Source organism: Equus przewalskii, chromosome 25 (genome assembly GCF_037783145.1).
Source record: "Equus przewalskii isolate Varuska chromosome 25, EquPr2, whole genome shotgun sequence".
NCBI lineage: Eukaryota > Metazoa > Chordata > Mammalia > Perissodactyla > Equidae > Equus > Equus przewalskii.
The window spans coordinates 35,919,911-35,935,047 of NC_091855.1; the positions used below are offsets into that span (position 1 = coordinate 35,919,911).

The 15,137-nt window shown below is 38.5% G+C and overlaps 1 protein-coding gene across 7 annotated transcripts in view; it reads left to right on the forward strand.

The window, feature by feature from the left end:
* The window catches only part of UNC79 (unc-79 homolog, NALCN channel complex subunit), a 240,600-nt gene that overhangs the window by 221,522 nt on the left and 3,941 nt on the right, over positions 1 to 15,137 (forward strand). For all 7 annotated transcript variants that reach the window (XM_070594580.1, XM_070594578.1, XM_070594583.1 and 4 more), the window contains 4 exons: positions 122 to 297; positions 1,276 to 1,462; positions 2,942 to 3,139; positions 5,022 to 5,099. In XM_070594580.1, the coding sequence (XP_070450681.1) occupies positions 122 to 297; positions 1,276 to 1,462; positions 2,942 to 3,139; positions 5,022 to 5,099 (639 nt within the window). The remainder of the gene's footprint in view (positions 1 to 121; positions 298 to 1,275; positions 1,463 to 2,941; positions 3,140 to 5,021; positions 5,100 to 15,137) is intronic.

The following is a 15,137-nucleotide window of genomic DNA, read 5'->3' on the forward strand; positions in this document are numbered from 1 at the left end:
TGTATGTATGTTAAATGGGAGTGGTAATAGGTGTGGAAAGGCACCTGATCTCTTTAAAGAGTGGCCTGGAATGTCTCCAAGGGACTCTGTCAAAGTCACAAAATGCCATTTGGTTTTGTAGAGCCACATGAAGACATGTTCTCAGCCTCTGCATGAAGATACCTTTGGTGGGCACCTCAAAGTCGGACTGGCTCAGATTGCAGCCATGGAAATCTCCCGGGGCAACCACAGAGATAACAAAGCTGTGATCCGCTATCTGCCTTGGCTCTATCATCCCCCTTCTGCGATGCAACAAGGGTAAGACCCTTATTATTCCAGCAATGGGGGTAAATATGACAAGAAACGCCCTGAGTTCCTGGGGCTCTGCAAGAGCTAGTGAATGCATTGAAGATGCATGGGAGTGGACCGTGATTGGCTGGGAAGATGGGAATCGGGACCCATCTCCGTACTTACTTGCTGACCTAACAGCGTTTTTGAATGTGAGCACTTCATAGCACGCTGCCAATAAAAGACACTTGCCCTCATACAAAAACCCCAGTCTCCCTGATAGATGATGAAACCTTGGAGCTTTGAACTGACACTTTAACTCTTAACTTCAATTAGTTAAATAAATTGATAAGTATTTACGGAACACTTACGTAGCTTCTGCCTTCAAGGAGCTTAGATTGTAGCTGGAACAAAATTTATAGCAGAGGTGAAATAGATGAAATAGAGAGCAAGGAGGGGTGAGCCCCTGATCCTGCCTGTAAGGGAGGCTAAGAAGAGAGAAGTGCGCATAGGCTAGTTTATCTGGGAATTCAGAGAAGGCTTAAGCGTCCCATTCTGCATGGTCAGCTTGCTGGTTAGAGGAAGGATTTGGAGTGGGGGATGAGGAGGGCAGGAGGAGAAAATTATTGGCAAGCAGGAAAATGGATGGCTGTGTGTTGTATCTGCTCTGTTCCCTCCCCTCTAGTGGGGACGTCAAACTTTCTAATGAGAGGAAAGGAGTTTAGAAAGAGAAGCCAGTTAGAGAGGCAACCATGTTTGTGGAAGAATGACATTGAATCCTGTATCACCAAAGGCTGCTCTTTGCTCAAGAAGCTAAGATCCAGGATTAGAGTGGGAAACAAGAAAAACAGATACATCATTCTGTTGGCAGCCAGTCACCTTCATGTTTTATTTTATGTAATTGCCTACAAGACCACACCTTTAATCCCTTCCATCAGTAAGCATTTGTTGAGCACACAACGAAACAGAGAACATAAAATCGTCTTTTAACACTTCCTTCTCTAACAGACCTAAAGAATTCATCGAGTGTGTCTCCCACATCCGTCTGTTGTCCTGGCTGCTTCTGGGTTCTCTCACTCACAATGCAGTGTGTCCAAATGCCTCCTCTCCGTGCCTGCCCATACCTCTGGATGCAGGTTCCCACATTGCAGACCATCTTATTGTTATCCTGATTGGATTTCCAGAGCAATCAAAGGTAAGTGATCTCTGCAAGATTAAGGCCATGTGCATCGAAATTGCTAATGGATTCCCTTATCAGCCAATTATGTTTCTTCTGAGAAGAAAATGCATCTTATCACTTGCCCTCCTGTAGATGTTAGGAAAGCAACTTTGTGCTAATGCCTTATTTAAAGTTGTTTAAATTCCCAGACTATCTTTTCTTCCCCCTAAATTGTTTTTCCATTTACTTTTATGAAGATAAATTATGGAGGCAAGCAAGAGTTAGCTTCCTAGGCATTTCTATCTCAAAATAATGAAGAGAAATAAAAGGCTAGAAATATAATGAAAATTCTATGCTCAGTCTTTAGAACCGAGTATGAAGTGGAGGAAAATTTATGCTCCATCTAAGACTTCATGTACTATCTTTCCAACTCACATCTCTGGAGATATATGAAGATACCAAATGAGAATAAGAAGGCCAGTTGGGAATTCACTAAAGTACACATTGGAATCACCTACACAGAGGAGCTTTATAAATTGTAGAGACAGATAATGTACTTAAAGGGAATAAAGTAAACCCAAGGCAGGCATCAGTCATGAGCCTGTACAAGCAAACTCGACACACTGATACTAATCGGCTACAGGGAGCCAAGGGCCCTTCACAGAGCTTGGACTGGTTCTGGGAGGTCACTGGGGGTTTGGGAACAGCTGGGTTTAGTCCAGGGCAGGCTGACTCGGCGAAAAAATAGAGCACCCGTCCAAATGACCTGAATGATGTTTGCAACAGCAATTAAGCAGTCGGTTTCTAATATTTCGACCTAGACCTGTGTTTGATTCCTAACGATGGTACTTTGTGATTTTATGACCTTGAAAATATTACTTACCCTCTCTGGACTCCAGTTTTTCACCTGTAAAATGGATGAGGGGATGGTTTGAGAATTATGGAGGTGATCTGTGAAAAGTCTTCAGTGTGGTGTCTGGGATATCATAGGTGCTCACTCAATCCGGGCTTACTCCTGGTGGGAATACTGTCTTTGCCACTGCTCCTTCTACTGCTACTACTAGTGTAGTTGTTAAGTTCTGGGCAGCGGGTTCGTGAATATCACCTCAGTGACTCCTAACTACAACTCTTTGAGAAGGGTACTATTATCCCCATGTTACAGATGAGGAAACACCAAAATGGTAGAATGACTGTCCTTCCTAATTTAGTTTAGGGATGGGAATGTCAGTTCCATTAAAGAGCAGAGGGTGGGTAGATTTATCCTGTAGACGAAGGTGCCTTCTCTTCGAAAACCTGCTTTGTTCTCTAAGCACACCCCCACTGACCCAGTGGAGAGCGGATTATTTTAAGGTGACGAATCACAAGTCTGTAGCTTGGAGATAACTCCTTCAGCCTTGATCACTTCAGTTAGATGTGCTTTGGCTGTACCCCTTGGAAGGTCAAAGCCATGTGGGGGGGTCTCCATGGACCACCACAGCCCACCAGATGTAACGGCCCCGTTTTCCTCCTTTTCAGACCTCTGTGCTGCACATGTGTTCCCTCTTCCACGCATTTATCTTTGCTCAGCTCTGGACCGTATATTGTGAACAAAGTGCCGTAGCTACAAACCTCCAAAGTCAGAATGAGTTCAGCTTCACAGCGATACTGACGGCACTTGAGTTTTGGAGTAGGGTGACACCCAGCATCCTTCAGCTGATGGCGCATAACAAAGTGGTGAGTTCGTGAATAAGTTTGCCCTCTCGGATAGAATCTCAAAATGTATAAACCACTCCCAGTTCTCACGTTACCTGTTTTTAAAGATCTCAGTTGGAATATTATATAAATGGGTTGGTGAATTTTTACATTATAAATGGGATGTTCTACTTGCATATTAATTTTGATGAAAAACAAAGCAAACAAGTAAATTCAGTAAAATCAATTTTTGTTTTCTCTGCCTAGTGCTAAAGGAAATTTATACAAAACTTCTACCTTTAAGGGTTGTTTGTGCTATAAAGTCACAGAGTTAAGAGGAAGATTCATGTTATTTTTGAGTTCCAAGGCAATTTGAAAAAACCCTAGCCAATTAGGTCACCTTTTTATGCTGTTTGGGAGCAGACCAACCACACATGTTCATTCTACATGGGGCTCAAAACCTATAAAGAGCCTCACCTTTGTGAGTTGCTCTCTGAAGACCTGAGCTCCCCAGTCGTCAAATCCAGTTCCATTTTCATGTGAATGGCTCACCAAGAGAGGGGCTGCTCTAAACCTCCTTGGAAAGCCTCTAGGGTGTGGTTAGCATGAGCCCACTTCGTGGAACAAGCTTGAATTGGTCCTCATGGAGTCGAGATCGGAAGGTGTACAGAAGGAGCTGCCAAGGGAATCCTTTGGGTCAGTTTGTTCCTTTGGAGGAGGATTCTCAGCTGGGAATGTGGCAGCCAGTGTCTTGGTTACAGGGACTCTGTCAGTCGAATTCTTGTCTGTGAGGCCAAAGGACCTGGAAAAACACCATAGTGATGATTCCAGTGAGCCCAGAAACCCAACAGTGCACGGTCCACAGAAGGCATTCTGGAAACAATTTTTGGTTGATTGAATATTAGTCTAAGAAACATTTTCTTTTAGCTCTAATTGGAAAGGGGATTTTATATTTCCTTTAGTGAAGCACTTTCTTTTCTTTAGAGAAGCAGATGTTAGGAGGCAATTCTGTATGGAGAGAGATGTTTTAGTTCAATTTAAAGGAAATTTATGTGAACGTGTCAGGGTGCACCAGCGGTTCTGACTGCTGCAGAGATCATTCTGTTTGTTGGATCCTAGAGTCTGGGGCTGAAGGAGAACTTGGAGATCAAGCTTTCCATCCTGTTATGCTACAGATGATGAAACCGGGGCCTTAAACTAGAGATTCAGAGTTGCCTTCTGTTGTCATTAGTTTCTTGATACCATTAGTCCCTTCCCTCTAACTCTCTCTTGATATTCAAATATTGCAAATGAATTTGTTACAAATGAATTTCGTATGAGTAATGTTACAAATGAATTTAATTCATTCTATTCTGAAAATTTTGTTAAGCCTTATAAGCCAGTCTGGTATAATCCCCCTGGAGGCTTAAAATCCAGCCTTAGGAATTTCTGATGAGGGATATCACCTCTGTTGTATTTTTGAACTGTCGGAAACACGGTTGCCTTTTCCGTGGAGAACAAAGCCTTAAAGACAGTGTGCAACAAATTAAACAGCTACCCCAGGTGAAGAAACTGGAGAAGGGATGAAGACAGAGGAAAAGACCCAACCCCCAGAGTCGTGTAGCTGGAACTGAAGGAAGCAGAAGCCGTTGATCCTCTGGTCTGAAGCAACTGCAGTGCAGATTAGCGAGATCAACACCCGAGTCCCATTGGCAGCCCGAGTTAGGTGAGGAAGGCATGACAACTGCAAAACCTCTGAAACTTTCAAAATTCAGTTTCTGGTTGAAATTTTAGAGGTGAATAAGCACCCCTCCTTGTGGTCCGCTTTGGTCATTCTGCAGAAAGACCTCATGGTCAAGGACATGGGGCCTCTGTGGCTGCAGACTAGTTTGCAAGGTTTCTGTATCATTGGGAGTGGAACTGATTTTCACGTTTGTTGTTTCAGATGGTAGAAATGGTGTGTCTCCATGTGATTAGTTTAATGGAGGCTTTGCAAGAATGCAATTCAACAATTTTTGTCAAGGTAGGAAAATCTTATGATTTTTATAGACCGTTTCTTGCTGCTAAAAACAAAAGTGGATTTATTTTGAATGTACCTTCGGAAGAGGAAAATAAAACGGATTTAGTTTTAACATTCAGAGTTGGGGCTGGAGGATTCAGTCTCGTGTTACAACCCTTCAGCAAATGGTTATCGTGTTATTTTTGCTCTTGCTCCAGCACTGTGACCAAGGCTAGCTGGGTTAAATACGTTGGACTATGATTGCATGTAACACAAGTAATTAAATGATCACTGGGAACGTTGATCTGAAAATGACCCTATAGTAATATAAATTGGTTGGTAGTGCCTCACCTTGCAAGATATCCAGAAAACCAAGGAAAATAGCCTGTAATTGTTTGACTTGGTAGCTGGTACTTTCTCTAAGATAAATTAATTTAGTTTCTAGTGTTACTATTCTAAATCATTGTACAGTGTATGAAAGTAATTTAAGCATTGGTTATCTATCCAGGAATATCAGAAACATAGCAGTGTGATAAAAAATAAAAGAGTAAAGGAGAACTTAGTTTCTCACTCACTCATCTATTTATTTCCCCCTTTTTCCTTTCCTTCCTCTCATTCCGCCTCTTAGTCTCACTGATTCTTTGTCCGTCCTCTTCTTGTAGCATTTCCTTCTTTTCCTCCCGCTTCTGTATTCCATTATCTCAGCCACCATCAACCGCCCCCCACAACCACCACAGAGTGCATCAATTTGGAACCTTCTAACTTGCCCTTCCACTCCTTGGTTGACTCTGTTCTTCCGTAAAGGACACTTGTCAAATTAATTCACACAATGCCGAAGGAAAGCAGCCTATTTTCAGGGAAAACTTGACTGTTACCAGAATCCTGCTAGGTGGTTGGTTTGAATGGGGTAGATAGAGCTTACCTAGCTTGGTAGTCAACGAAGAAAGTGAGTGCAATGAGAGAAAGTATATGACTGACACTTGATGATCATACCTGATTTTATTTTTCACAGCTTAATTGAAGTACAGTTTATGTACAGTAAATTATACATATTTAAAATGTACTGTTTGATAAGTCTTTACATATATCACACCCATGAAACCATCACCACAATCAAGACAATGAACATTTCCCTCCCCTGCCTAAAGTTTTCTTGTACACATTTATAGTGTTTCTATTCCACCACTCCTTGTACCCTGCCTCCCCATCCCCAAGCAACTACTCATCTACCTTCTGTCACTATAGGTTAGTTTGCCTTTTCTAGAATTTTATATAAATAGATTCATATAGTACTGATGCTTTTTTCTGCCTTCTTGCACCTAGAATAATTATATTGAGATTAATCCATGTTGATGCATGTATCAGTAGGTCATTTCTTTTTATTCCTGAGTAGTATTCCTTTGTATGGATATACCACATTTGGTTTATCCATTCATTAGTTAATGGACATCTGGGCTGTTTCCCAAGTTTTGGGCTATTACAAATAAAGCCGCTATGAATATTCTTGTACAAATCTTTGTGTAGATATGTGCTTTCAGGTATGTTGGATAAATACCTAGGAGTGGAATGGCTAGGCCATATGATATGTGTATAACTTTTAAAGAAATTGGCAAACCGTTTCCCAAAGTGATTGTGCCCTGCTACGTTCACACCAGCAGTGTATGAGCATTCCATTCCTACACAAACGAACATTCCAGTTCCTTTGTCAACACTTAGTGTAGTCAATCTTTAATTTTAGTCATCCTAAGAATTGTGTGCTTGTATCTCATCATGGTTTTAAATTGCATTTCCCTGTTGACGAATGATGTTAAACATGTTTTCATATGCTTATTTGCTATCCATGTATCTGCTTGGTGAAGTATCTGATAAAATTATTCATGCATTTTTTATTGGGTTGGGTTTTTTTCTTATTATTGAATTTTGAGATATAAGTTCTTTATCAGATATGTGATTTGCGAAGATTTTCCCTGTGGTTTGTCTTTTCCTTGTCTTTTCAGTGTCTTGTGAAGAGCAGGTCTTAATTTTGATGAAGTACCGTTTATCAAATTTTTCTTTTATGGATCATGCTTTTGATGTTGTACTTAAAAAAATCTTTGTTTAATCCAAGGTCACAAAGAGTTTTCTTCTAGGTGTTACCCATATTTTCTCTAGGTGTTAATTTATGTCTGTGACCCATTTTGAGTTAACTTTTATGTACATGTGAAGTGTAGACAGGTACTTTTTCTGCATATGGCTATCCAGTTATTCTAGGATCATTTGTTGAAAGTAGTATCCTTTCTCCATTGAATTTCCCTTGCACTTTTGTCAAAAATCGATTAACCATATATATGTGGTTCTATTTCTGGATACTCGACTCTGTTTCATTGATCTCTTTGTCTATTTTTGTACCACACTATCTAGATTCTGTAGCTTTCTAATATACCTTGAAATCAGGTAGTGTTAGTCCTCTAAGTTTCTACATCTTTTTCAAAGTTTTTTTTAGCTTTTCTGGTTCTTTTGTGTTTCTAGATAAATTTTAAAATCAATTTGTAAGTTACAAATAAAAGCCTGCTGGGAATTTGATTGGGATTACATTGAATCTATGGGTCACTTTGAGGAGGATTGAGATCTTAACAATATTGAGTCTTCCAATGCATGAACACGGTATATATCTCCATGTATTTATGACTTTGTTAACTTTTCTTAGTAATATTTTATAATTTTCTATATACAAGGATGGCATGTTTTTGTCAAATTTATCCCGAAATGTATAATTTTATGATATCGTAAATGCTATGGTTTTTTATGCTTACCTTTCTGATTTTCATTGCTAGCATTTAGAAATATAATTGATTTTATATCCTGCAGCCTGTTAAACTCATTTATTAGTTATAGAAGTTTTTTGGAGAGTTCATCAGATTTTCTGTGTAGACAATTATGTCATGTGCAAATAATGACAGTTTTATGTCTTCTTTTCCCTTTATACCTTTTATTTCTTTTTCTTATCTCATTTCTCTGGCTAGATCCTCTGGTACAAGTTGAATAGAAGTCATGAGAGTGGGCAACCTTGCCTTGTTCTTGATATTAGGAAGAAAGCATTCAAGCTTTCCTCATTAAATATAATGTTTAGCTGTCAGTTTTTCGTAGGTACCCTTTGTCGGATTGAGTAAAGTTCTCTTGCATTCCTAGTCTGTCAAGAATTTTTGTCAGGAATAGACGTAGGATTTGTCAAATGCTTTTTTTACATTTATTGAGATGTCATTTGGCTTTTCTTTTTGACTGCTAACAGGATGAATTTCATGGATTGACTGTTGAATGTTGAACCAACCTTGTGTTCTAGGGACAAACCACACTTAGTCTTGATGTATTTATATCTTGTTGAATTCTACTTGCTAAAATTTTTAAATAATTTTTTGTGTTAATGTTCATGAGGGATATTGAACTGTAATTTTCTTTTCTTGTAATAACTGTTTTTGGTTTTGGTATCAGGGTAATGATGGCTTCATAGGATGACTTGAGAAGTATACCTTCCTTTTCTGTTTTCTGGAAAAGTTTCTGTAGATTTGGTATTATTTTCCCCTTAAATATTTGGTAGAATTCACCACTGGAACTGCCCAGGGTTGGAATTTTCTTTGCAGGAGGGTTTTAAACTACAGATTCAATTTCTTTAATAGATATAGGGCTGTTTAAGTTATCTGTTTATTCTTGAGTGATGTTTGGTGTAGTGTGTGTCTCTCAAAGAATTTGTCCATTTCATCAAAGTAGTCCATTTTAATTGCATGAAGTTGTTCATAATATTCCCTTATTATACTTTTAATGTCTGTAGGATCAATAATTCTGCTACCTTTTTAATTTCTGATATTGGTGATTTGTGACTTTGTTTTTCTGATCAGTCCAGATAGGGGTTTATCCATTTTAGTGAGCTTTTGATTAAAAAAAAACCCCAATAATCAGCTTGTGGTTGGTTTTCATTTATTTTCTCTATTGTTTTCCTGTTTTCTGTTTCATTGATTCCTGTTTATTATTTTCTTTCTTCTGATTACTTTAGATTTCATTTGCTCTTCTTTTTCTAGTTTATTAAGGTGAAAGCATAGCTCACTGATTTGAGACTTTTTTCTTTCCTGATATCAATGATTAGTGCTATAAATTTCCATCTAAGCACTGGTTAGCTGCATCCCACAATTTGATATTTTGTATTCCCATTCTCATTCAGTGCAAAATACTTTCTTTTCACTTCCCTTTTGCTTTCTTTTTGGATCCACTGGTTATTTAGAAGTATATTATTTAGTTTCCAAATATTTTGGGTTATTTTCTGGAGATTTTTCTGTTATGAATTTTTAATTCCATTGTGGTCAGAGAACATACTTTGTATAATTTAAATCATTTTCAATTTATTGAGACTTGTTTTATGGCCCAGAATATTGTCTATCTTGGTAAATGCTTGGTGTACACTAGAAAAGAGTGTGTCTTCTGCTGTTTCTGGTTGTAGTTTCCTATGTCAGTTGGTTCAAGCTTGTTGATAGTGTTGTTCAGGTCTTCCGTGTTCTTCTTTCTGTCTGTTTATTCTATCAATTGAGAAAGGGGTATTGAAATAGTTCTATAATTGTGGATTTGTTTATTTATCTTTTCAAGTCTACCAGTTTTTGCTTCATGTATTATGAAGCTCTATTTTTAGGATTATTATGTCTTCTTAATGAAATGAAATTATGAAATGCTCTCTTCATCCTCAGTGATATTGTTCACTCTGAAAGCTACTTGGATCTTAATAAAGGCACTCCAGTTTTCTTTTGACTAATATTAAGATGGTATGTCTGTTTCCATCATTTTACTTTTAACCTATTTGTTTATATTTAAAGTATATTTCTTAGAGGCAGCATGTAGCTGGGTGTTACTTTTTTTTTTTTTTAATATCCAATTTGACAGTCCCTTCCTTTTAATTGAAGTTTTTAAACCATTTTCATTTAATGTGTTTTGTGACATTGTTGGGACTTAATCTATCATCTTGCTATTTGTTTTCTATATTTCTCATTGTTCTTTGTCTCTTATTCCCTCTTTTCTGCCTTCTTTTGGAGTAATCAAGTTTTTAATGATTAAAATTTGGCTATAATATTTTCTTCTTTTTCTAGATTATTAAGATGGAAGCTGAGGTCATTAACTTGAGAACCTTCTTTTCAGTCATCATTGTTGAGTACTCTAAATTTCTTCTTTTAGCTGCATTCTTCCAAATTTTGATATGGTCTTATTTTCCTTCAGTTCAAAATACCTTCTAATTTCCCTTTTGGTTTCTTCTTTGAGTCATGGGTTATTTAGAAGTGTGTTTTTTTAGTTATCTTATTAGCTATATGTCTTAGTTGTTGTTTTAGTGGTTGATTTAGAGTTTATAGTATACATTTTTAACTTATCTACTTTCAAGTAATATCATACCTCTTCATATATAGTATTAGAACGTGCAATAATAAACTTCCATTTCCAGCCTCCTGGCTTTGTGCCGTTATTGTCATCCATTATACTTCTACATTTGTTATAAACCAAGCCATACATTGTTATTATTTTTGCTTTATTCATTTATTTATTTATTTCCTGGGAAAGATTCGCCCTGAGCTAACATCTGTTGCCAATCTTTCTCCCTCTCTTTTTTTCCCCTCCCCAAAGTCCTAGTACCTAGTTGTATATTCTAGTTGTAAGTCCTTCTAGTTCTTCTATATGAGCTGCCACTGTAGCATGGCTACTGACAGACAGGTGGTGTGGTTCCACAACCAGGAAGTGAAACCAGGCTGCCAAAGCAGAGTGTGCTGAACTTTAACCACTAGGCCATCAGGGCTCGCTCTATTATTTTTGTTTTAAACAGTCAGTTATCTCTTAAAGAGATTAAAAAAAATTTTATTGAGGTCATAATAGTTTATAACATTGTGAAATTTCAGTTGTACCTTATTATTTGTCAGTCACCATGTAAACGTGCGCCTTCACCCCTTGTGCCCACGCCTCAGCCCCTTTCCCCTGATAATCACTAAACTGTTCTCTTTGTCCATGTGTTTGTTTGAGTGAAGTCATGTGGTGTTTGTCTTTCTCTGTCTGGCTTATTTCGCTTAACATAATATCCTCAAGGTCCATCCATGTTGTTGCGAATGGGACAATTTTGTCTTTTTTTATGATTGAGTAGTATTCCATTGTATATACATACCACATTGTCTTTATCCAATCATCAGTCAGTGGACACCTGGGTTACTTCCACTTCTTGGCTATTGTGAATAATGTTGCAATTAATTATTTTGAATTGTTTATTTCAAGTTCTTTGGATATATACCCAGTGGTGGGATAGCTGGGTCATATGATATTTCTATTTTTAATTTTTTGAGGAATCTCCATACTGTTTTCCATAGTGATTGCACCAGTTTGCATTCCCACTAGCAGTGTGTGAGGGTCCCCTTTTCTCCACAACCTCTCTAACATCTGTTATTTTTTGTCTTGGTGATTATAGCCATTCTAATGGGTATAAGGTGATATCTTAGTGTAGTTTTGATTTGCGTTTCCCTGATGATTAGTGATGTTGAACATCTTTTCATGTGCCTATTAGCCATCTGTATATCTTCTTTGGAGAATTGTCCGTTCATATCCTCTGCCCATTTTTTGATTGGGTTGTTTGGTTTTTTGTTGTTCAGTTGTGTGAGTTCTTTATATATTATGGAGATTAACCACTTGTCAGATATATGGTTTGCAAATATTTTCTCCCAATTGGTGGGTTATCTTTTCATGTTGATCCTGGTTTCCTTTGCCTTGCAGAAGCTCTTTAGTCTAATGAAGTCCCACTTGTTTATATTTTTGTTTCCCTTGTCCAAGTAGACATGGTAGTCAAAAAAATCCTTCTAAGACTGATGTCAAAGAGTGTACTGACTATATTTTCTACTAGGAGTTTTATGGTTTCAGGTCTTACCTTCAAGTCTTTGATCCATTTTGAGTTAATTTTTGTGTATGGTGAAAGATAATAGTCTACTTTCATTCTTGTGCATGTGGCTGTCCAGTTTTCCCAACACGGTTTTTTTAAGAGATTTTCCTTTCTCAATTGTATATTCTTAGCTCCTCTGTCAAAGATTAGCTGTCTGCAGGTGTGTGGTTTTATTTCTGGGCTTTCGTTCTGTTCCATTGATCTGTGTGCCTGTTTTATACCAGTACCGTGCTGTTTGGGTTACTATAGGTTTTGAAGTCAGGGATTGTGATGCCTCCAGCTTTGTTCTGTGTTCTCAGGATTGCTTTAGCTCTTTGGGGTCTTTTGTTGCCCCATATGAATTTTTAGGATTCAAATTTTTTTAAATATTTATTTATATTTCCTATTACGACCATATTTATATTTGTCATTTTCATTGTTCTTCATTCCTTTCTGTAGACCTAAACTTCTATCTTCCTTCCACCCAGAGGACTTCCTTTACGATTTCTTGTACAGGTCTCCTGGTGATTAACTCCTTCAGCTTTTGCATGTCTGGGAAGTATTTACTTTCCCTTCATTTTGAAAGATATTTTCACTGGGTATTGAATTCTAGGTTCACAGTTTTTCTTTTTCTCAGTACTTCAAAAATATTGCTCCTCCTCTGTCTTCTTGCTTCCATTGTTTCAGACAAGAAATCTGTATCTGTCTTATCTTTTTTCTTCTATTGTAATATGTCTTTTTTTCTCAGACTGCTTTTAAAATTTTCTCTTTACCATTATCATCAAGTAATTTGATCATGAAACACCTTGGTATAGTTTTCTTCACGTTTCTTGTGCTTGAGTTTCTTGAGCTTCTTAGATCTGTGGATTTATGGTGTACATTATTTGGAAAAGTATCAACTATTATTTCTTCCAATATTTTCTTCTATGCCTCTGCTCAACATACTCAATATTTCCTCTACCTCCTTGACCATATTGAATATAGTTATAGTGACTGTTTTAGTATTGTTCTCTACTAATTATGTTATCTGTATCATTTTGGAGTGTTTTCCAATTCATTGATTTTTCTTATTATTATAGGTTACATTTTCCTGCTTCTTTGCATGCTGATAATTTTGTATAGAATTCTTGACATTTTGAATTTGACTTTCTTGGGTGCTGAATATTTTTGTATTCCTATAAATATTCCTGAATTGTATTCTATGACATAGTTAAATTACTTAAAAACAGTTTTATCCTTTTGAGATTTCCTTTTAAGCTTTTTTTGCGGGGGGTGGGGGGAGCGGTGAGGAAGATTGGCCTTGAGCTAACATCTGTTGCTAATCTCCCTGTTTTTACTTAAGGAAGATTGTCGCTGAGCTAACATCTGTTGCCTGTCTTCCTCTATTTCGTATGTGGGACATGGCTACAGCATGGCTTGATGAGTGGTGTGTAGGTCTGCGCCTGGGATCCAAACCTGTGAACCTCGGGCCGCCAAAGTGGAGCACGTGAACTTAGTCACTATGCCACCGGGCCGGCCCCTCCTTTAAGCTTTATTAGGTGGGATCAGAGCAGCATTTTGTCTAGGGCGAATGTTTCTTTACTACTAAGGTAGTAGCCTTCTGAGTACTCTACTCGATGTTCTGTGAGTTAGAAGATTTTTCCATTGTAACTAGTTTGTGGCTACACAAACTCTTGCTGGCCCTGTGTGCTCACCACTCTAATCATTTGGGGTTGTTTTTTCTTCAGCCTTGGGTAGTTTTCTCACGTGTGTGCACTGGTCATGATTCAGCTGAAGACTCGGGGAGCCCTGTACAGATCTTCAGAGTTCTCTCTCTGTGCACTTGTCTCCTCTCCAGCACTCTGCCTTACGACTTCCAGCCACCTTGGCCTCTCTGGCCTCCTGGCTCCATCTCCTCAACTCAGGAAGCCTGCCAGGCTGTGCCTGGGCCCATCCTCCCTGTGCTGCTGCCTACAAACACTCTAGGCAGTGGGCTAGGCTCACTGTAGGGCTTGCCTTCCTTGCTTCCTCTCCCTAGTGACCACTGTGTGGCATTGCTGATGCTCAGTGTCTGAAAACCATTGCTCCCTGTAGTCCATCTGGAATTTTAGTTGTTCCAGGCACGAAGGTAAATCTGGTCTTTGTTACTCCATCTTTGCTGAAAGAGAGAGTTTCACAACTGATCTTAATTTTGAGGGCTGGAACAAGCGTGGAATGAAATGAATACAGTCCAACAAAGCAGGAAATCTTCAATTTATCCTGTAGCATAAACTAAGATAAAAGGAAAGGTATCACTTGTATTTTGGTGAAGAACAACCTATTTTTAAAACGTCCTTCAGTTTTCTGGATATTGTTTCTAGAGAGGAAAAAAAGAAAACCCAACCAACTTTATGATAACATTACAGAGCCCAGAATAAATTATGTCTAATTCTTACTGACAGCTTTGTAGGAGCCACTAGCAAAAGGGAACTGAAACAAATGTTATTCAGTAAGTCGAATTAGCATTCCTGAAATAGGACTGCTGGATTATGTAATGCTATCAACAATGAGGTTGGACCTGAAGCCTTCAGTCACGTGATTCATAAATCACAAACCTGAAGGTCCTTTGCAGGTATATTTCAGAATCAAATGGTCGCATGTTACATCAGTGGGGAAATAACAAAAGCCTTCTCAAACCAACCTCATTATTCCCCTTGGCTCCCCTTGATTCCTCATACAGGTCCTTAGCCCCAGGGACGGCATTGGGGAATGTGTCCACCCAGGGTCAGAGGACTCAGTGCCCCCTGGTCCCTCCGGATTCTTAACAGGGAGTTATTTCCAGTATTTCCCAAATATCAGGAGGCGTGTGGGCCTGCTTCCATATTAAATAGGTCAGACGTCAGCAAGAGTCTGTAGACACTAGGACCCTCAGGGTTTGTTTTTGCTATACAGACACTGGGGAGGAGATGGTTCGACTAGTTTTATTTATTCCCATTCAGAATGTTTAGATGAACCAGCCCTACGAATGACCAGAGAGCATAGCCTTATCTGGCACCAACCTTCGTAATCCCAGTTTTGTCATGAGGGTTGGTGGCAGGGGGAGGAGGGGAGAAGGTGTCATTTTCTGATATTTTGAGTTTTAGTCCAATTACATCTTCTGGGACACACCATACTCCATGTCTAAACAGTGTTTGTGGTAGAGA